Genomic DNA, 24,255 nt, shown 5'->3' with positions numbered 1-24,255 from the left:
ATATCCAGAGTACTTTGTACCAGTATATCTAGAGTACTTTGTACCAGTATATCTAGAGTACTTTGTACCAGTATATCTAGAGTACTTTGTACCAGTATATCTAGAGTACTTTGTACCAGTATATCTAGAGTACTTTGTACCAGTATATCTAGAGTACTTTGTACCAGTATATCTAGAGTACTTTGTACCAGTATATCTAGAGTACTTTGTACCAGTATATCTAGAGTACTTTGTACCAGTATATCTAGAGTACTTTGTACCAGTATATCTAGAGTACTTTGTACCAGTATATCTAGAGTACTTTGTACCAGTATATCCAGAGTACTTTGTACCAGTATATCTAGAGTACTTTGTACCAGTATATCTAGAGTACTTTGTACCAGTATATCTAGAGTACTTTGTACCAGTATATCTAGAGTACTTTGTACCAGTATATCCAGAGTACTTTGTACCAGTATATCTAGAGTACATTGTACCAGTATATCCAGAGTACTTTGTACCAGTATATCCAGAGTACATTGTACCAGTATATCCATTCCAAACATATTCACTATTCTTCTACTCATTTACTCCTGTGATTGTATAATAAACTGTTCCAGCTTTTGTTTTAGAAGATTTCAGTTTATTTTGAGGAGTGAGTGACTTAAGGCATTGAGTATTTAATCTGTCTAAATCTGATCTGTTTTCAAGACAAAAAAGAAAGAAATGTATTTTACATCCTTTGATGTAGACAATTCTCATTAAGGTTGCATGTACAGATGATATATAGGCTAGCCACTCTGTGGAATTTTAATGTACAGTGTACCTTTTTATACTTAATGCATATCCTTGGCATATAGTGGTATCCTTTAGTCTTTTAAGCTACAAATGTTTTTGTCCTGCACGCAGGAAATTGAGAATTTCATTCTGCAATAAATTGCCAAACATGCTTACAGTAATGTATTTCAGAAGCTTTGAATCCTTTACATATTCCTCATACCAAAAACAATATGAGAGCTGGTCATGTGATAATGTTGTATCCAGTCGAGGAAAGATAGATGAATGGAAAATAAAGGGAGGTAATTTATAGCCGAAACTGCTTTAAGGGCTGGCTCGATCATGCAGTTGATTTTTGATGTCTTTTTAACAAGTCCATGGTGTTTTGTATTTGGCGGTAAAAGACATCACTTAACAGTGAAGGAAAGTTAATCGTAGCCATCTTTGTGATGGATTTGTTTGATGAAGGAATAGTCAAAAGGTTAGGGTATTGTTTTGTACATTTAAAACACATCAAGGCACTTAACATTGATTTGTTAGTTACCAAAAAAAATTTTCTTAGTAGAATTCCTCAAATAGCAAACAATTTTTGAGAGAAAAATCAAAATTTGATGAATGTTGCATTATTAATCCAATAATAATTTTTTTTAATTTATTTTTTTAGGGGGGGGGGGAGGGGGTCGGGAGGTGGGGAGGTTATAAATGTGTATTGATTATAAATTGCACTTTTTTGTTATTTTTCTCTTGGTATAATTAAGATATACTAATAAACCAAAACAGTTACATATTTACTATACAGTACGTTTGTTCTTTGTATTAACAAAATAAGGAAAAGTTGATGAGGTATTGACATATTTGATATATTATTCTCAAAGACAAAAGACTTTACTGATGATCATCATATTGCTGCCATTGATACAATAATGACCAATATTAACAACATTTTCTCAGAAGGAAACTGTGTTTTTTATATCAGTATATTGTTGACCCACAGATGAAGATTACGAACGACGAGGTATGGAAGACAATGGTGAGAGGTCCATGCAGGGCTTACGATGGGATACTGCCTCCGTCAGGAAGGTAGGCATAAGGAAGACAATCAATATTTTATATAATTATATCTGACCAATTAAAAACTTGAAACCTTTTAACCTGAAGATATTATATCATAATCTACACTATATAGTCAAACCTGTCTGAAGACTATCCAAAGAAAAAATGTTTTTATATTGAAGTGGACAGTTCAACTAGTATTTATTGTCCAATTTCAAACCAAATTTGGTATATTGCTTTATTAGCTCACCTGCCCGAAGGGCAAATGAGCTTATGCTATGGTGCAGCGTCCGTCGTCTGGCCGTCCGGCGTCAAATTTTCCGTTTAAACAACTTCTTCTCCAAAACTTGGAGACCTAAAGTCCTGAAATTTGAGTTATAGCATGCTGGGATGAAGGGCTACCAAGTTTGTTCAAATGAATGACCTTGACCTTCATTCAAGGTCACAGGGGTCAAATAGGTGAAAATCTACAACAGACTTCTTCTATATAACCAAGAGGCCTAGAGACCTGAAATTGGGCCTGTGACATGCTGGGATGTAGGGCTACCAAGTTTGTTCAAATGAATGACCTTGACCTTCATTCAAGGTCACAGGGGTCATATAGGCTGAAATATCTTGTTAAGACTTATGCTTCATAACCAAGAGGCCAAGGAACCTGATATTAGACCAAAGTTTGTTTAAATGAATGACCTTGATTTTCATTCAAGGTCACAGGGGTTAAATATGCTAAAATCTTTAAATGACTTCTCCTTAACAACCAAACAGCCTAGGGACCTGATATTGGGCCTGTGGCATGCTTGGATGAAGGGCTACCAAGTTTTTCAAATGAATGACCTTGACCGTCATTTAAGGTCACAGGGTTCAAATAGGCTAAAATCTTCAAACAACTTCTTTTTAATTACCAAGAAGGCTAGAGACCTGATATTGGGCATTGGACATGTTGGGAAGAAGCGCTACAAAGTTTGTTCAAATGAATGACCTTGACCTCCATTCAAGGTCACAGGGGTCAAATAGGCTAAAATCTTTAAACAACTTCTTCTTTATACTCAAACAGTCTAGAGACCTGATATTGGGCATGTGGCATGTTGGGATGAAGCGCTTCAAAGTTTGTTCAAATAAATGACCTTGACTTTCATTCAAGGTCTCAGGGGTCAAATAGGCTAAACTATTTAGATGACTTCTTAATAACCAAGAGGCCTAGGGACCTTATATTAGGCCTGTGACATAATGGGATAGAGGGCTACCAAGTTTGTTCAAATGAATGACCTTGACCTTCATTCAAGGTCACAGGGGTCAAATAGGCTAAAATCTTTAAAAGACTTCTTCTTAAAAACCAAAAGGCAAAGGGACCTGATATTAGGCTTGTGGCATGCTTGGATCAAGGGCTACCAAGTTTGTTCAAAAGAATGACTTTGACCTTCATTCAAGGTCACAGGGGTCAAATAGGCTAAAATCTTTAAACGACCTCTTTTTAATAACCAAGAGGCAAAGGGGCCTCTAATGTGCTTAGGATGATATGAATTCTTATTTACTCTATTTGTTAAGAATGAACCACGCATGATTACAAGATTGCAGGTGAGCGATTCGGGCCCATTGGGCCCTTGTATTTATGAGATGATTTGATACTGGTCAAAATCCATCAATATTTGCGGGACTTGACAACTTCACCTAACTATTACCAATATTTTCAACTGTAAAAAACTATTTTTTGTGATGCTGTGCAGGCAACACATCCACTGCCGTAGAATTTTTGTTGAGGATGAAGAAGCCTGTGAATGTACGTCCAGTTTACATACTTTATTCTTCGTTACCAGGTATCAGCGAGCAGTGAGAGTATGTATGATGACGCCTACACTATACAGGAAGTGGTCCGACTCGACACGTCAAATTTCAACTTCGTAGCCGGAATGGTGCCATTTCTCTTTAACCTCATCCAAGATGTAAGTTTGTGAATATGCTCAACATTCCTAAAGTAACTAGTATCATAAATTTCTGTGTTGAAGAACAAAACAAACAGATTTTATATAGTTACATTTTACATACGGTAATTTGATTTTTCATTTTAGTTGCAGTTATCAACCCAGCTAAACGCCAAGAAAACACATGGTATAATAGTGGTAAGTGTTAACAAATATTCACGTATTTATTTCATACAATATGGAAACACAGATCAATCAAGAATCAAATGACATAGAATGCAGATTAAGTATTGAATATTAAATTATCAAATGATGTAGATGAATGGTATAAAGAAAACTAAGATGAGCCCATAATGAGATATAAAGATAATGAGAATTAATGTGATTACATCTGTAAGTCTTTGAGATTTTATTTGTACTGCAGGCCTTACAAGAGTTAAAGAACTTCATGGTGCCCCAGGGACAACCAGACAAAAACAGACAAAAGCTGATGAGGAATCTTAGGGTAGGTTGGTCTTAGCTGCAGAGAAATTTCCATATGAGAAATTTCCAAATGTCTTTTTCTGAGAAAATATGAGAAATTTTCTTGTTTAAGTATATCTTTCTGTACTTGTGCTCCTTATGATTGTAAGTGACAAAGACACAGTATCATTATCATGAGTTATTTCCCCTATTGATTTATCACCCTTGTTGCTTAATCTCTATCTATTGATTATCTCCCCCTGTTGATTATCTCCCGTTGCAGGTGATTGACATCTTGGTGAACCTTCTACAGTGTAGTCTGCGGGAGGGAGACGAAGAAAGTCATATGATCAGAGTATTCAAAGAAGCCTATGATGTTCTCCATGCTTACATGATTGGCAAAAGTAGAAAAAATGCTCTCTACTTTGCAAAGTACATTGACTTCTTTCAAACTCAATTTACCCAGAAGGTAATATATGAGACAATGAAAAAAAAATATATACTGATTATTTACATATTATAACAATATACCAAATGTATTGAGAGCATACTTATGTACCGTCTATTTCTTTAGTCAATTCATTATAAAATGTTGATAATGATGTTATTGATAATTTGATTGCATAATAGTATTAGACATTTAAAGAACTATACATATGTATGTTTTATAAAAAATGTTGAAAACGGGTATTAGTTAAAGGAAAGTATTGGAAAAATAGGGCATAGAAGTTGTTAGTTTCAATTTAGGTTTGCCTTATATGTCTTTGTGTCTATTATTGCAGGGAGGTATCGGCCTGAACGTAGCCCAGATGATCGTCGAACTGATCAGAGACAAACGCAAAATTGTAGACAGAATCACAAAGAAACACATCGATACATTCATTCAACTTCTCATCAAAAATCATGTTAGTAATTCTAGATTCCTGGTTTTAGATTTTTAGGTCATCTGACCCTAAGGGTCAGGATGACCTTTTGTCATCATGCACCGTCCGTCGTCGTGCGCCGTGCGTAAACTTTTCATTCAAACGACTTCTTCTCAATAACCGAAAGGCCCAGGGTACTGATATTTGGCCTGTAGCATGCTGGGACAAAGGGCTACCAAGTTTGTTCAAATGAATGACCTTGACATTCTTTCAAGGTCACAGGGGTCAAAAAGGCTAAAATCTTTAAACGACTTCTTCTCAAGACCCAGAAGGCCCAGGGTACTGATATTTGGCCTGTAGCATGATGGGATGAAGGGCTACTAAGTTTGTTCAAATTAATGACCTTGACCTTCATTCAAGGTCACAGGGGGTCAAATAGGCTAAAAATCCTTTAAACAACTTCTTGTGAATAACTAAGAGGCCTAGAGACCTGATATTGGGCCTGTGACAAGCTGGGATGAAGAGCTACCAAGTTTGTTCAAATGAATGACCTTGGTCTTCATTTAAGGTCACAGAGGTCAAATATGCTAAAATCTTGAAACGACAACATGGTGTTGTGCTAATACAAAAGATGTAGTCAGATGACCGTTAAGGCCCATGGGCCTCTTGTCTTGCTTTATTTCTACTCTGAATTCATTTTTTAGCTCACCTGGTCCGAAGGACCAAGGTGAGCTTATGCCATACCGTGGCGTCCGGCGTCCGTCGTCCGTCGTCCGTCGTCCGTCGTCCGTCGTCCGTCGTCCGTCCGTCCGTCCGTCCGTCAACAATCGACTTCTTCTCCATAACCGCTGGTCGGATTTCAACAAAATTTGGCTAGTAGCATCCTTATGGGCTACTAACTGAAAATTGTACAAATGATGGGGCTGACCCCCCAGGGGCCTGAGGGGCGGGGCCAAAAGGGGTCAATTTGGCTATTTCCATATAAACGACTTCTTCTCTGAAACCAAGCATGGGATAGCACCCATAATGCAATGGTAGCATCCTTATAGGGTGGGGATTCAAAATTGTACAAATGATGGGGCTGACCCCCCGGGGGCCTGAGGGGCGGGGTCAAATGGGGTCCATTTGGCTATTTCCATATAAACGACTTCTTCTCTGAAACCAAGCATGGGATAGCACCAATAATGCAATGGTAGCATCCTTATAGGGTGGGGATTCAAAATTGTACAAATGATGGGGCTGACCCCACGGGGGCCTGAGGGGCGGGGTCAAATGGGGTCCATTTGGCTATTTCCATATAAACGACTTCTTCTCTGAAACCAAGCATGGGATAGCACCCATAATGCAATGGTAGCATCCTTATAGGGTGGGGATTCAAAATTGTACCAATGATGGGGCTGACCCCCCGGGGGCCTGAGGGGCGGGGTCAAATGGGGTCAATTTGGCTATTTCCATATAAACGACTTCTTCTCTGAAACTAAGCATGAGATAGCACTCATAATGCAATGGTAGTATCGTTATAGGGTAGGGATTAAAAATTGTACAAATGATGTGGCTGACCCCCCGGGGGCCTGAGGGGCGGGGTCAAAAGGGGTCAATTTGGCTATTTCCATATAAACGACTTCTTCTCTGAAACTAAGCATGAGATAGCACTCATAATGCAATGGTAGTATCTTTATAGGATGGGGATTCAAAATTGTACAAATGATATGGCTGACCCCCGGGGGGCCTGAGGGGCGGGGTCAAAAGGGGCCAATTTGGCTATTTCCATATAAACGACTTCTTCTCTGAAACTAAGCATGGTATAGCACTCATAATGCAATGGTAGTATCTTTATAGGATGGGGATTCAAAATTGTACAAATGATGTGGCTGACCCCCGGGGGGCCTGAGGGGCGGGGTCAAAAGGGGTCAATTTGGCTATTTCCATATAAACGACTTCTTCTCTGAAACCAAGCATGGGATAGCACCCATAATGCAATGGTAGCATCCTTATAGGATGGGGATTCAAAATTGTACAAATGATGGGGCTGACCCCCCGGGGGCCTGAGGGGCGGGGTCAAAAGGGGCCAATTTGGCTATTTCCATATAAACGACTTCTTCTCTGAAACAAAGCATGGTATAGCACCCATAATGCAATGGTAGCATCTTTATAGGGTGGGGATTCAAAATTGTGGAAATGATGGGGCTGACCCCCAGGGGGCCTGAGGGGCGGGGTCGAAAGTGGCCAATTTGGCTATTTCCATATAAACGACTTCTTCTCTGAAACTAAGCACGGTATAGCAGCCATTATACAATGGTAGTATCCTTATAGTGTGGGAATTCAAAATTGTGCAAATGATAGGGCTGACCCCCCGGGGGCCTGAGGGGCGGGGTCAAAAGTGGTCAATTTCCATATAAATGACTTTTTCTCTGCAACTTAACATGGGATTACGCTCATAATGCAATGGTTACATCCTTATAGGGTTTGGATTCAAAATTTTGCAAATGATGGGGCTGACCCCCCCGGGGGCCTGAAGGGTGGGGTCAAAAGGGGTCAATTTAGCTATTTCCATATAAACGACTTCTTCTCTGCAACTAAGAATGGAAGAGCACTTATAATGCAATGGTAGCATCCTTATAGGGTTGGGATTTGAAATTGTACAAATGATAGGGCTGACCCCCGGGGCCTTAGACGGCAATAGATGCGAGGTCAAAAGGTCAATTAGGCTACTATTTTCATATAAATTACTTTGTCTCTGAACCTATGTATTGGATAGCATATTTGTATGGTATCAATAGCATCATTGTATGGTTGTGATTCAAAATTAAACTTTGGGAGTCAATTTTGCTTATTTTTCTAATTGTCTGAGTTTTGTGATAATTACTAACAAAAAACCAGGTGAGCGATACAGGCCCTCTGGGCCTCATTTTTTAATGTACTCCCACATCAGATTTCTTTCAAAGCTGATTGTTACTATTTAAAAATTTAATTCAGATACAGTGAACCTCAATAACCCAGACACCTTCGATCCCAGCCTAAAATGGCTGGATTATGAATTTACCAGACTGCCAAATCGCTGCTCTTAGTCAATATGTATTGTTATATTTATTTGTTCCCTAACATATCCATGTGGACTATCTATGTTCAGATTATGAGGGCTCCACTGTAATGAATACAGTGATTCTTTGTTTAATGGAAACCAGGGTAAAATTTGAGTTGAATTTGAGTACCATTTACTGTGACCAGATTGATTTCCAGCCGAGCACATTCAGTAAAATCAGTTCATGTTTGATTTAAAAAGCTTCCTCTATATGATATTGTCATTTTACCAACAGTAATGGACTTATACCAATGATATTAAGATATTGTCACATGGTCCTACATGTTTTGGCCTCTGTGTTACAGAACTATCGGTTCCTTGACCTGCTCCAGGTGTTGTGTGTATGTGATGGTGTGGCTATCCCCAACAATCAGAGTTATATTGTGGAACAGTGGCTCCGCAAGTACAAGGTGAGTTACATCGTTGAGTTGCAGTACGTGGCTCCACAAGTACAAGGTAAGTTACATCGTGGAATAGTGGCTCCGCAAGTACAAGGTGAGTTACATCGTTGAGCTGCAGTACGTGGCTCCACAAGTACAAGGTAAGTTACATCGTGGAATAGTGGCTCCGCAAGTACAAGGTGAGTTACATCATGGACAGTGGCTCTACAAGTACCGGGTGAGATCCATCGTGGAGCAGTACGTGGCTCCACAAGTACAAGGTAAGTTACATCATGGAATAGTGGCTCCGCAAGTACAAGGTGAGATCCATCGTGGAGCAGTACGTGGCTCCACAAGTACAAGGTAAGTTACATCATGGAATAGTGGCTCCGCAAGTACAAGGTGAGTTACATCATGGACAGTGGCTCTACAAGTACCAGGTGAGATCCATCGTGGAGCAGTACGTGGCTCCACAAGTACAAGGTAAGTTACATCGTGGAATAGTGGCTCCGCAAGTACAAGGTGAGTTACATCATGGACAGTGGCTCTACAAGTACCAGGTGAGATCCATCGTGGAGCAGTACGTTGCTCCGCAAGTACAAGGTAAGTTACATCGTGGAATAGTGGCTCTACAAGTACCAGGTGAGATCCATCGTGGAGCAGTACGTGGCTCCACAAGTACAAGGTAAGTTACATCATGGACAGTGGCTCTACATGTACCAGGTGAGATCCATCGTGGAGCAGTACGTGGCTCCGCAAGTACAAGGTAAGTTACATCGTGGAATAGTGGCTCCGCAAGTTCAAGGTTAGTTACATTGTGGAACATTGGCTCTGCAAGTACCAGGTGAGTTACATCGTGGAACAATGGCTCTGCAAGTACAAGGTTAGTTACATTGTGGAACAGTGGCTCCGCAAGTACAAGGTTAGTTACATTGTGGAACAGTGGCTCCGCAAGTACAAGGTTAGTTACGTCTTGGAACAGTGGCTCCACATGTACAAGGTTAGTTACGTTGTGGAACAGTGGCTCCGCAAGTACAAGGTTAGTTACGTCTTGGAACAGTGGCTCCACAAGTACAAGGTTAGTTACGTTGTGGAACAGTGACTCCGCAAGTACAAGGTTAGTTATGTCTTGGAACAGTGGCTCCACAAGTAAAAGGTGAGTTACGTGTGGAACAGTGGCTCCACAAGTAAAAGGTGATTTACATGTGGAACAGTGGCTCCACAAGTACAAGGTGAGTTACGTCTTGGAACAGTAGCTCCACGAGTAAAAGGTGAGTTACATGTGGAACAGTGGCTCCACGAGTAAAAGGTGAGTAACGTGTGGAACAGTGGCTCCACAAGTAAAAGGTGAGTTACGTGTGGAACAGTGACTCCACAAGTAAAAGGTGAGTTATGTGTGGAACAGTGGCTCCACGAGTAAAAGGTGAGTTACGTGTGGAACAGTGGCTTCACAAGTACAAGGTTAGTTATGTCTTGGAACAGTGGCTCCACAAGTAAAAGGTGAGTTACGTGTTGAACAGTGGCTCCACAAGTAAAAGGTGAGTTACGTGTGGAACAGTGACTCCACAAGTACAAGGTGAGTTATGTGTGGAACAGTGGCTCCACGAGTAAAAGGTGAGTTACGTGTGGAACAGTGGCTCCACAAGTAAAAGGTGAGTTATGTGTGGAACAGTGGCTCCACAAGTAAAAGGTGAGTTACGTGTGGAACAGTGGCTCCACAAGTAAAAGGTGAGTTAAGTGTGGAACAGTGGCTCCACAAGTAAAAGGTGAGTTACGTGTGGAACAGTGGCTCCACAAGTACAAGGTTAGTTATGTCTTGGAACAGTGGCTTCACAAGTAAAAGGTGAGTTACGTGTGGAACAGTTGCTCCACGAGTAAAAGGTGAGTTACGTGTGGAACAGTGGCTCCACAAGTAAAAGGTGAGTTACATTTGGAACAGTGGCTCCACAAGTAAAAGGTGAGTTAGGTTTGGAACAGTGGCTCTCACAAGTAAAAGGTGAGTTACGTGTGGAACAGTGGCTCCACAAGTAAAAGGTGAGTTACGTGTGGAACAGTGGCTCCACAAGTAAAAGGTGAGTTACGTGTGGAACAGTGGCTCCACAAGTAAAAGGTGAGTTATGTGTGGAACAGTAGCTCCACAAGTAAAAGGTGAGTTACGTGTGGAACAGTGGCTCCACAAGTAAAAGGTGAGTTACGTGTGGAACAGTGGCTCCACGAGTAAAAGGTGAGTTACGTGTTTGGAACAGTGGCTCCACAAGTAAAAGGTGAGTTACATTTGGAACAGTGGCTCCACAAGTAAAAGGTGAGTTATGTGTGGAACAGTGGCTCCACGAGTAAAAGGTGAGTTACGTGTGGAACAGTGGCTCCACAAGTACAAGGTTAGTTATGTCTTGGAACAGTGGCTCCACAAGTAAAAGGTGAGTTACGTGTGGAACAGTGGCTCCACAAGTAAAAGGTGAGTTACATTTGGAACAGTGGCTCCACAAGTAAAAGGTGAGTTATGTGTGGAACAGTGGCTCCACGAGTAAAAGGTGAGTTACGTGTGGAACAGTGGCTCCACAAGTAAAAGGTGAGTTATGTGTGGAACAGTGGCTCCACAAGTAAAAGGTGAGTTACGTGTGGAACAGTGGCTCCACAAGTAAAAGGTGAGTTACATGTGGAACAGTGGCTCCACAAGTAAAAGGTGAGTTACGTGTGGAACAGTGGCTCCACAAGTAAAAGGTGAGTTACGTGTGGAACAGTGGCTCCACAAGTAAAAGGTGAGTTACGTGTGGAACAGTGGCTCCACAAGTAAAAGGTGAGTTACGTGTGGAACAGTGGCTCCACAAGTAAAAGGTGAGTTACGTGTGGAACAGTGGCTCCACAAGTAAAAGGTGAGTTACATTTGGAACAGTGGCTCCACAAGTAAAAGGTGAGTTATGTGTGGAACAGTGGCTCCACAAGTAAAAGGTGAGTTACGTGTGGAACAGTGGCTCCACAAGTAAAAGGTGAGTTACGTGTGGAACAGTGGCTCCACAAGTAAAAGGTGAGTTACATTTGGAACAGTGGCTCCACAAGTAAAAGGTGAGTTACATGTGGAACAGTGGCTCCACAAGTAAAAGGTGAGTTACATGTGGAACAGTGGTCCACGAGTAAAAGGTGAGTTACGTGTGGAACAGTGGCTCCACAAGTAACAGGTGAGTTATGTGTGGAACAGTGACTCCGCAAGTACAAGGTTAGTTATGTCTTGGAACAGTGGCTCCACAAGTAAAAGGTGAGTTACGTGTGGAACAGTGGCTCCACAAGTAAAAGGTGAGTTACGTGTGGATCAGTAACCATCGTGGAACAGTAACTCCGCAAGTACAAGGTGAGTTACGTGTGGAACAGTGGCTCCACAAGTAAAAGGTGAGTTACATGTGGAACAGTGGCTCCACAAGTAAAAGGTGAGTTACGTGTGGAACAGTGGCTCCACAAGTAAAAGGTGAGTTACATTTGGAACAGTGGCTCCACAAGTAAAAGGTGAGTTATGTGTGGAACAGTGGCTCCTCAAGTACAAGGTTAGTTACGTTGTGGAACAGTGACTCCGCAAGTACAAGGTTAGTTACGTTGTGGAACAGTGACTCCGCAAGTAAAAGGTGAGTTACGTGTGGAACAGTAGCTCCACAAGTAAAAGGTGAGTTACGTGTGGAACAGTGGCTCCACAAGTACAAGGTTAGTTATGTCTTGGAACAGTGGCTCCACAAGTAAAAGGTGAGTTACGTGTGGAACAGTGGCTCCACAAGTAAAAGGTGAGTTACATGTGGAACAGTGGCTCCACAAGTAAAAGGTGAGTTACATGTGGAACAGTGGCTCCACAAGTAAAAGGTGAGTTACGTGTGGAACAGTAGCTCCACAAGTAAAAGGTGAGTTACATGTGGAACAGTGGCTCCACAAGTAAAAGGTGAGTTACATGTGGAACAGTGGCTCAACAAATACAAGGTGAGGTAATCAGGTCTTCTAGTCATTTTAGATATTGAAACAATCCTACTTAAACATTGTCATTGTAAGGACTGCTTTGTACTAGCTATATTCAGAATGGGTTTCTGTAAGTAGTGAAGGAATCTTACAATTAGTTACTCTCACTATAGCCTTCCATCTCTAGGTCTTAAGTTCAAAAAAGACATATATGAGCATTTGCCAATAACTGGTTTTCAGTCTATGATTTTCCTCTTGATATCTTTTACCACCAAAAACTTTGCGCATTTTGAATTACCTCTTGTGTTGAATACAAAACAAATCAATCATATCTTTGGGTGCAAGGGAGTTGTTACATACCCCTTTCAAAACACACATATACATAATGTTATATTAGTTGCTAATTTAGTTAAACATGCATATCGATGACCTATCAATGACTTATTAATTACCTTGACTAGGACTTTGGTTGTCATTGTCTTTTTGTGCAGGCGAGTGTGTACATGATGGACCGAGGACAGAACATTAACAAACGTCCAAACATTGTGTATGTGTCGACTGATGGGGCCAAGGGTTGGGTACCACTTGACGTGTTTGTGGATGTAAGTAGATGTGTTTCTGTTCTTATTCCTGTATAGTCCATCTTTCTCATTTCTAAGTTAGCAGGACTGATAAGTTAAACTTCTTTATCTAAATGATCAAGTTAATTTTACCTTGAATCAAAATGAAAAGTGTTCGTGAATCAATGAGCTTCTTTGAATTAATATATACTTGGACAAAAGTTCAGTTTTCTGTAAATTAATTAAAAGTGTATCGTGCATTTGAAAAAAAGCTACAGAATACAGATTAGCGTTCAATACCCAGCTATAAGACAGAATTTAGTGGTGATTTTCTATGAAGAATAAAGATTTGATTTTAAACATGGTATGTTACAGACAGAGGGACCAGATTTTGTCGAGGATGACTACAAATTTCTGATACACCAACTGGACCTGTTCAAGGCTCTCTGCTTTGTAAGTATTTAGATACTGGTAGTGATCAGTTGGCCATGGATTGGCGGGAACATGTGTGGTCTGTCTTGTCCTGCTTTGATATATTTTGAGTCTAGAGCGTTTATGTCATTCAGTTATTTTCTAGTTTAATCTGATTTTAATTTCTTTTCTTTAGATTCTCTCCCAGATACTTTTCCAAAGACTAATTGAAACAATGCCATGGTGCAAAATTTGTCAGCCAACTGATTTTCGTGTTTCCTTGTCAAGATAAAAAGGGTTGTATTGACTAAATTGCTTGGCAATAAATATTTTAACGCAGTCCTAATTTCTTTTGTTTATTCTAACAGGGTCGTAATGACTTTGCTGGGTTTGTGATCACACGAGAGTATGGTTACCTGACTTGGGAGGATGCGTATCTGTGTATGACTGCTGAACAACTCCCCGACATCATTCGGGCAAAGTACTGTGAACTCATCATAGGTATGGTTTGGTCTCGACATCATACAGGCAAAGTACTGTGAACTCATCATAGATATCATTTAGTCCCCAACATCATACGGGCAAAGTACTGTGAACTCGTCGTAGATATAGTTTGGTCCCTGACATCATACGGGCAAAGTACTGTGAACTCATCATAGATATGGTTTGGTCTCAACAATATACAGGCAAAGTACTCTGAACTCATAGGTATAATTTGGTCCCTGACATCATAGAGACAAAGTACTGTGAACTCATCATAGGTATGGTTTGGTCCTTGACATCATACGGGCAAAGTACTGTGAACTCATCATAGATATGATTTGGTCCTCAACATCATACGGGCAAAGTACTGTGAATTCATCGTAGATATAGTTTGGTCCCTGACATTATACGGGCAAAGTACTGTGAACTCATCATAGGTATGGTTTGGTCTCAACATCAAACAGGCAAAGTACTCTGAACTCATAGGTATAATTTGGTCCCTAACATCATACAGGCAAAGTACTGTGAACTCATCATAGGTTTGGTTTGGTCCTCGACATCATATTGGCAAAGTACTGTGAACTCATCATAGGTGTGATTTGGTCCCCGACATCATACGGGCAAAGTACTGTGAATTCATCGTAGGTATGGGTTGGTCCCGACATCATACGGGCAAAGTACTGTGAATTCATCGTAGGTATGGGTTGGTCCCGACATCAGTCATGCAAAGTACTGTGAACTCATCATAGGTGTGATTTGGTCCCCGACATCATACGGGCAAAGTACTGTGAATTCATCGTAGGTATGGGTTGGTCCCGACATCATACAGGCAAAGTACTGTGAACTCATCATAGGTTTGGTTTGGTCCTCGACATCATATTGGCAAAGTACTGTGAACTCATCATAGGTATGATTTGGTCCCCGACATCATACGGGCAAAGTACTGTGAATTCATCGTAGGTATGGGTTGGTCCCGACATCAGTCATACAAAGTACTGTGAACTCATCATAAGTATGGTTTTGTTCTATAGAAATAGTCAAGATTTAGTAAGCATAACAGTATTTTAAAGTTTATAAATATCTTTTTCATCAGAAATTTATTAATTGTAAAAGTATGGCAGCATTGACAAAATATTTCAGTGTCTGACATTCTATGACTAATCATCCACCATCTGGGTAGAAGTTTATAGCCTACGTAGGTTCTGACGTGGGAGAGGTCTTCTTTAGGGACTGTTTGATGGCAAATGTCATTGTCTCATTGTAAAATAGCAGGTATCATATGGTCTCAATCATACATGCAGACCTTAGTCCCTACTTGTAGTGCTGGCTTGGTATTGCTGTTGAGGTAGAAGGTCAAGGACATTAACTGTGAATAGAAAATTAGTTTCTGTGTGATGATTCAAGCTGCAGGCAGCACCTTGATAATTGTTTGAAATTAAATTGAATAACAATGTCTTGACAATAGCTAGTTTGATGAGTTTTCTCTGTGATCTCCAGTGGCTCTACTACAAAAAGTCATATTTCATGGTCTATATGTACCGATAGTGCCAACCAGAATCAATCAAGCTGTTATGGTTATCATGTGTCTGGGTTTTTTTTACAGGTTTGTTTGTAGATGTTGGGAACAACTACTCCGTGCTGGACCACCCGAATATCTGTTTTGTGTATGAATACGTCGGGTCAAAGGATGCTAAGGTTGAGCACAGTCAGTATGTAAGTACAGAAAACGGATACTACTGAAGTGTTCCTTCATTTGTGAAATGTTGTTGTAGATAAGATAAGTTGTTTATGTGTTATTTTAGAAGTTGTTATTGTTTATATTTTAATATTTCTGTTTGCACTTGTTGTAGATTTCCATCCAATGGTTAGAGTTTTCATTTTGTATTTCAGTTCCTCCACACACCTGCATGCACTAGGATTAATTATATGCCATTTTATTTTACTCTGTTTTACTGTCTAGTGAATGTTATGACATTTGATTGTATCCATTAAAATTGTAATGTGTTTTTCTATGTGTCTGTAAATGTATAGGGAGATGACATGAAACATCGTTCCTCAGGGAAGGGACAGGTAAACTAAGCACCTATACAACTAACCCTTATATATAGCCACGAACTCTGCTTACTGACAGGTATTCTCAGTTGAACTATACATGTCTATCATTAACTAAAACTGTATAGTTCGGAAGGCTTGGGCAATACCTTTTCAATGTTACTAGTTCTATGACTCTTGCATACCAATTATTCGGAGGCTCTTTTAATTGCTTTAATTACCAAATATTTGTATAAATGTCTATTAACTAATGTTGAAATGTGAAAGAATCAATATATACCGTATATATGTAATGTTAAAAAAATCAACTTTTGTATATCTTGAGTAGCATAGTAACTCTATAAAATCAAATATCTACAATACCATATATAAAAAATTTCGCAACATTTTCAAGTAGAGTAATATGACATGAAAAGTTTTTTTACAGATAGAAAAATATCACAGATGTAATTCACCCTGTTTATGGTGCTTCCTTTTGTTAATATCATAAATATCTGTATTAAATCTTGATATAACTTTTTGTGTTTCAAAATTGGTGCTGACATAACAAAACAAATGTTTAATCATATTCATCAAATATGTCTTCAGCTATAAAAGAAAAAACTCGTTAAATGCTGTTTTAACATATACATATATGTTTGTGATTCTGCATGTTGTACCTATGAATACTCACTGGCATACTGTCTGAAAACTAAAATCACAGTTAATTTAGCTCCTGTTCAAGAAGGAGTATTGCCATGCATATTCAAAGGAAAAGTAATGATATGAAAATCTGAAAATAGTTGTTGGGCATGGTACATACACATACAAAGTAAAGTGAATTTTGCTGACCATATTGGATTTGCTTCAGTATAGCTGGTGTAACATATAACATTTACATGTAATAATATGTTGTGATTGCCAGGTTGTAATGGACCTTGTTACCATATTCCCTGTTCTGAGAGACTGGTTAGCAGAGTTTTTACGACAGAACTGTCAGATGACTGCTTCTGATATTGGCCACAATCTGCTCATAGAACAGGTAACCTTATACTAGCTTCATATTCGTGGTTAAGGGGAGGTAACTCATATTTACAGTAGCTTATATCTTTGTAGTCCGTTAAACCTGCCTATATTATTAGGCTTACAAAATTTTGTTATGACATTCCTTATTGGAATCATTAAGAATTTTCAAAAATATTAGGACATTTTGAATAAGTACTGGCAAAATAGCCTAAATTTAGCCCAAATCTGAATCACTGCCTTGGTAGGGAATTAATTGCATAATGTCACAAGCTTATGAGTGGTAAGTAATATCTTTAAGAATGGCTACCATTTTAGGTACTACGGTTACTACAACACTTGGTGAAGTTTGGGTACTACCTAGATATAGATGATGTGAAACAGCTGCTGACACCTCTCCTCAGCCTATTGGACGGCACACACGATGTGCCCTTCCCCAAGGATAAGGGCAAAGGTAGGTCTCTCAAGGTCAACATACCTTTATAAGGTCAAAGGCAAGGTAGCTAGGTCAGTCAAGGTCATTAAACTACCTAAAGACCAAGGCAAAGGTTGGTTGCATGGTAACATAAAGTCAATCTTACTCAAGGTCAAAGGTAAATGTAGGTTACTGAAGGTCAAAAGAAATCATAAGTGAAATTAGGTCAATGAAGGTCAAACTTCTTAAGGTCAAAGGTTAGTGTAGGTTGCTGAACTGAAGTGAAGGTCGATCTAACCATAGGTCAAAGGCAATGTTGTGTAAGTTGAAAGTCAATTCAAGGTCAACATTCTTGAAGAACAAAGACAAATGTAGGACATGTAAGAAATGTAAGAAAATCAATCTTCCTCCAGGTCAATTTTTTCCTTGGACTAGGGAAATAGTATTCTCATCTAAAGTGAAATTCATTTAAATTAGAATTTCTGAATTTGGGAAATTCTTTCTCTAGAACAACATATGGGTAACAGATTGAAGGAGAAAATCCGAAATAAGTACTATCAAGAGACACATACTTTTACAAACTTAAAAGAATTTCAAAATATTGTTTAAATAATGTTATTGTTTTATTTTTAAATATTGACAATTTTGATTCAGACACAGACACAAATATCATGACATGCTTTAATACCTAATTTTCCTGATGTCTAATGATAGGTTACACCAAGGAGTCCCAGAAGCTGGTTACCCAGTATAGAAACAAGGGCAGATTTGACCAAAGCAAGGAGAATGAGGCCATTGTCAACGCCAAATATCGGTAAAGACACATATCACAATAATGTTGATTATACAATATTAAAATCAATGTTTCTAATGTGGACTATGGTTTTCTGGAAATCATGTTTTTGCTTACCTCTGTCATGAAAAGTAGGTGGACATATAGTGTTACCCATATCTAGTCTTGTCCTCTTACATTGCATACAGCTGTTCCAGTCTCATTCAGATGTCAAATGAAGACAACTTAAAACAAGAGCATTGATGTTTTACTGACAATCTTATTTTCTATCAATTTCTTTAGAATAATACATTAACATACAATACTATACTATGTACGATTAGTAGAGCTAAATGTGTGCTCTACCACAAGATCTTTGAATGTGATATTCAAAGTTATTATATTAACTTGTTTATTAATAGTAATATTTATGATGGTTTGACAGGGCCATGGAGGTATTAGATTTCCTTCTTACATTCCAACGCAACCTTAGACTGAAGGTCAGTACAGGCTTTCTTTGTATTTTAAATTTTTTTATATCATATTGCTTCATTTATCAATTCTAATGTTGTTAAGTTTCTTATATCTCCTGATCAAAAGCTATGCAATGTATGTTTTAGATTTGAGAGATGCTTTGAAACTTTGAGCTTGGCTGATATATCAAAATACTAACCTAGTTGCCTTAGTATAGTAGTATGGTTGTTTTTCCAACATAATCATGCAGACTTGATTTACAATGTTTCAGGCTTTTGTGACCAAGTTTAAACAATGTGAACAGAATCAAGGCCATCGGACGTTAGAACCACTAATGTACGAAAGCTTCAACCCACATGACCAGGCAAAGTACGTATTAACCCAAAATAACCAATTTGGAAGCACCGGGATCTATCACTTGTTATATATAGTGGACCTGTCAAAAAGAATTTGGTTAAAATAAAGATCTCTGAGAATCTGTATAACACATGTCTAACAAATGTGTATCCATTTGTAAAAATAGAGTATTGTTTCTCTTATTCACTGCACGGTAGAAGTTTGTCACCAAATTATCTTTTATGTTTTCTTCACCTATGTAATCCTTAATTATCATTTGTGGAGGGTTTGTTCTGTCGCAGTGCTATACGTTGCTATGAAGCACTTGTGTTGTTTGCTAAATATAGGATAATGCTCTCATGCACAAGTATGTACAAAATGTTGAATAGACTATCATACTATTTTCTTATTTCAGATTCTTACGAAAAACAAAGATTATATATATGTATTTCAATGTATTTCATCTATATTACAAAGTTATCTACCATCGTGGGTAAATTGAAATTGATTATAACATGATTAATTTGGTTTGAAAATTACATCATTTTTTTTCTTTTCTAAAAACAATATTTTATCTATTTTAAAGGGTACATATATATATATATATATTGTTGGCTATACATTTAATTTGATGCAAAAAATGACTTCCTTTTCTCTGTCTTACTTACACAACACTAACCGACAAGAGAAGATAACTCTGTGATATTAAAAATGCAATTAAACCATATATATGTGCCATTAGTGCACCTGATATATTTAGGGACTGGATCAATGCTGAGAGAATTATTCTCTCTGAATAGTTTATGCATTATAAATTTCACAAGAAAAAATGTTAAAATAGTCGAGGAAGTTCAAAGTTATGAATGAAAGTCAAGTTGTGATTAGAATTGATAAATGGTGTAAAAGTTCAGTACATGGCAACATAAGAGCATTATTGTAGTCTGTGAACTTGTAAGATAATTGTTGCATCTTTTTTATTTAGTTCTTCTTTATTTTTGAGGAAATGTGCATCTTGTGTAACAACGAATGTTAATATTAGTTTCCTGTACTAGATGTCTGTATAAAACCAAGAACCAACAGGATACAAATGTCTAATGTATGCTTTCATTAGGAACTCATTCCAAAAGAATCAGCAAATGAGTCTGTAGATCCAGTCACTCAGCTCTGTTTGTATAAAGAATGTCTGTCAAAAACCCAATATAACTTGGGACTATATAGCTTGGTAATATGACTTTTAGAATCAGGTCACCATTCAATTGTTGTGAACTGGAGACCAACATAGGATGCTTGCTGGAGTACTGTGTGTAGTTCGCAGATTAGTTTTCCTTGTAAAGAATTCCAAAACCTGGCTCAACTCTAAATGACTTTTAGATGTTAAAGAGAAACAACATATTAGAGTAATTTTAATTGAAGTATACAACTACACATATTATACCATATCAAAGAACGTGTGAACAGCAGGTATATATATAGTAACGTATAGCCACCCGCCTTTTGTTGCGTCAGTATGGTACAGGCCATCGGTTGCTGTTGCTGGGCCACGGAGTCTGACAAAGTTATGGACCACACTAACATGGATGAGTAAGATATGCACCGCTGTATTGTGTTTTATTGCAGGCTGCTTAATTTTCAATCAAACGCTCAGAATTCAACATTATTTGTATCATCTGCATTCCATACCCACCCTATCCTTCCCCCATTCCTATCCTACCAACTCAAATTCCTTAATATAAAGTCCTCCAATCAAATCATCTATCCCTAAAGACAAATAAACTCTTCCAGATATTTCACTGGAACAGTTCATTTTAGAATTACAGGAGTGAGTTAAATTTACTTAATGATTTTTTTGTCTTTATTAAAGTTTACCTATCAAAATTGATCCTTAATTACCTCGGCTGTATTAAACATAAAAAGGTTAACATATATGCATATTATCAATTTATCTGAAGTGGCTTTGAAAGGAAATACTAATTTGTTGTGTCATCTGCATAACCCATGAATGAATAGGCATCACTCTGCCTGCATCAGCAGCGTTGTTACTTATTACCCAAGTTCATCAAGGTCAAGGTCTTTTACTATAAATAGACAATTTGTTTCTGGCAATAACTCAGATTGCAGGTGACACGTCCACTTGTAAAGAATTTTAGCTTTTGTATACATTGTACTTATTCCTAGGTTACACTTTAGTAAATACTTGCTTGATCTCATTATTATTGGTATGATTCTGACTACTTTCTCCACGAAGCACTGGATGGAGATAAGTGATGAAACAATAGTAATTTTTTTATTATGATTTCAAATCATTAATGAATGTTCTAGGTTCAGTAAAATTGATACCAAAAGCTTTATTTTTTGGCATTATCTGCCATTCCTGTTGGTCTTACAGTTGCTGTAAAACATTACCAATCAGAATTTTTCCTTAATGTAGACTTATCTGCTGTGTTTTGTTAGACCGTATGATTTGCTTTTTTGTGGGTTATATCGTTTTCAATTTTAATAAAAAAGAGAAAAGTCATATTTTAGCAATTTTTTGTAGCAATGGGCCTTGGAATTATGAAAATATTGTCCCGCAAAAATAACTGGTTTTACTGAAATTTTCTGTAATAATTAATTTTTGTTCAACTGTAAATACTTTTTCTTCATTCTTGACTGTGTTAAATTCTTTCTCCTGAAAATCTGTTGAAGTGTCAAGAGATCTTATACACTTTAAAAACAATTAGATTATTTTATTGTATTTTTATTACTGTTACCTGTATGCTAATTTGGTGAAGCAAGCTTGCTGAATACTAACAAGATTTAAAAAGAGTTGATCCTTTTTTATAAGCTCACTATACCCAAGTAATCAGTAAATGTATGATATTGTTTGATTCTGTCAATAAGAAATCTTTTTAATGAACATTTAATGTGGACTTTGATGAAAATTGGCCTGACATACTTCAGGTGACCTTGTGGAAATTGTAGGTCACAAGAGGTACAAGGTTGTGCCTTAATGGAAATGTAAATTAAAAGTAATGATTTTTTTCCAAAGATGAATATGCAGTTTAAAATTTGGCATATTTAATGATGGTTTTTCATCTAGTTCCTACTCTCATGCATTTGACCTTTTATAAGGCTTAGACAAGCTCCTAACATAAACTGAACCATGCTTGTATTAAACAAAGATACTACATTACACCAATAGGCATGTTACATGTAAAGAAAATGTATCTTATACATGTATATGGTAAAAGTAAATGCATGCCATATATCAAAAACCATGTAATAAATATCCCTGAGCAGTTACAGATAATCTTTGTTTGCTTACTTTAATGTTTTTAAAGGGGAAAGAATGGGGACAAGACAGTGATAACCAGATCTTTTAACATCTTACCTTACTTCATGTGTTTGAAGGTTAATTCAAAGATTAAACTTATTGTGTTTAAGCGTATGTCTTAAAACTTTATAAAAGTTTCTTGAGTAAGGTGAAGATGAATATCAATTGATTTCATATTCCTGATACAGCTCCTTCAGATGAAACATCAAAATGTTTTAACAATTTCAAAATATTCCAGGTAGAAAAATAAATAGTTCTGATCTGGACATATACCCTTTACATTTCCTACATGTATTTATAGTCGTAGTTTTGTGCAGTCATAAATATGTACTTTAATTTGTTGTGTAGTTCCATTGTTGTCAACAACTTTTGTTTAATTTGTTTTTGTCCTTTTCTAATAAATGCAATGTATCATAAACAAAAAATAAATTAAAATATAGTGTATGTGATATATAATACTAAATTTTGCACAAAAAGTGCCTTTTTGTGTGTTCCAAATCAATTAAATCTTGGATGGGGTCCTAAATCAAGGTGCTATTAGCTTGTTGCCTGGAAAGTATTTCTTTGTAAGATACATATTGGTATGAAATATTAGGCGACTTAATACCAAAAAAATATTATCACACCTAAGAAATGAAAATCTTGACTCAATGAACAATTGCTTTACAATTTGTATGTATTACAGGAAAGTGGTTCGCCATCAGAAACAGGTGTTAAAGGAACTGAAAGAAATGGTGGGGTCCTCCTCTATATTTGATATAGAGAGTACTACTAGTGTCCTCAAGGTTAGTACTCTAGAAGTAACAAATAAGGGTAAAGTGAGAAACAACTGTCAACATTCACAATGTTATTACAATTTATTTGATTAAACTATTTTTTTTGTGGATATTTAAGCGCTAAGCAGCAGCTATAAGCTTTCAATTTGTATATTTGGAGAGGGCTTATCCATAAGTTGTAAGCCCAATCCTCTTTGTCCAATATCAAAAGGTAAATGAAGTATGTTTAAATCAAGGTAAGTAGAACTTTTAGAACATTTACAAATTATCTCCCCTGTTTGTATAAATCTCCCCTATTTTGTTGAAGTCTATTTGAGTAAGTCCCCTTTTTGTGGTGGAAGTCTTCATAACTCTTTTCAGCTGTTTGTATTATCTTAAAGTTTGTTATTTGTTTGAAAAGTCAGTGTAATTTTATCTTTTTGTTCCTCAGGACCTGTCCATGTATAGCTATGACAAGATGGTCACCAAGTCTCTGGACATACTCAACAAACTCTACTCCTCCCAGAGTGACATGTTCCAGCTGGCCAGTAAGGCCCAGATCTTACTTACACACGACTCGGCTAAAGTCCACCGTGAAGTCCAGCGCAGTTTACCTGTCCTACGCAGACTGGCCAAACAGAAGCTCAACGATGAGCAGGTCACACTTACTGGGGAGATACTAGATGAGCTTGCAGGGTATGTACAGGAATGATATCCAGGAACATTATTTTTAGCTTTTCATATATTCTGTCTTTGCATATTACAGAGTTAGCTCCCTTGCGGGTAGGTATCGATTATTATGTCATTATTTTGTGAGCGCAATTCACGTCATTTTCTCTGAAACGTATGACATTCCGCTCGCAAACACATGACGTCACAATCAAAACCTACCCACAAGTGCAGATAACTCTGTAATATGCATATTCGGAATATGGAAGGTCAAATATTTGATTTAGAGGACAGACTGCAGTTTTAAAAAAAAAAATTTAAACTATTCCATATTGCAAATCGTAGCCTTGACAAATCTTCTTTTTCTTTTTTTCTTCAGGTTCTGTCATCTGCCAAAAAACATAGAAGAACCACACTTTATGAACCAAAACATTCTTGTCAGTCATGGTAAGTACATGTTCATATAGAATCTACTTCTATCCTAATTATGGAAAACCTTATTATTTCTAAAAAAGATATGTGGGTAGTGTTTCATTGATGTAATAATGCCTCATTGTTTTCGCAG

The 24,255-nt window shown here is 37.7% G+C and overlaps 1 protein-coding gene across 1 annotated transcript in view; it reads left to right on the top strand.

Moving 5' to 3' along the window:
- Positions 1-24,255, top strand: part of LOC138315908 (inositol 1,4,5-trisphosphate-gated calcium channel ITPR1-like) — a 129,614-nt gene that overhangs the window by 72,215 nt on the left and 33,144 nt on the right. Inside the window, 20 exon segments of the mRNA XM_069257277.1 lie at positions 1,751-1,836; positions 3,624-3,749; positions 3,876-3,926; positions 4,153-4,233; positions 4,474-4,659; positions 4,973-5,095; positions 8,441-8,545; positions 12,940-13,050; positions 13,384-13,461; positions 13,788-13,920; positions 15,506-15,615; positions 16,859-16,975; positions 17,275-17,410; positions 18,086-18,185; positions 18,589-18,643; positions 18,889-18,986; positions 20,460-20,534; positions 22,952-23,051; positions 23,473-23,717; positions 24,070-24,137. Of these exon segments, the coding sequence (XP_069113378.1) occupies positions 1,751-1,836; positions 3,624-3,749; positions 3,876-3,926; positions 4,153-4,233; positions 4,474-4,659; positions 4,973-5,095; positions 8,441-8,545; positions 12,940-13,050; positions 13,384-13,461; positions 13,788-13,920; positions 15,506-15,615; positions 16,859-16,975; positions 17,275-17,410; positions 18,086-18,185; positions 18,589-18,643; positions 18,889-18,986; positions 20,460-20,534; positions 22,952-23,051; positions 23,473-23,717; positions 24,070-24,137 (2,184 nt within the window).

The sequence above is a fragment of the Argopecten irradians genome, chromosome 2 (genome assembly GCF_041381155.1).
Source record: "Argopecten irradians isolate NY chromosome 2, Ai_NY, whole genome shotgun sequence".
NCBI lineage: Eukaryota > Metazoa > Mollusca > Bivalvia > Pectinida > Pectinidae > Argopecten > Argopecten irradians.
Note: the sequence above shows the minus strand (reverse complement) of the source record. Positions and strands in the feature narration are given on the sequence as shown.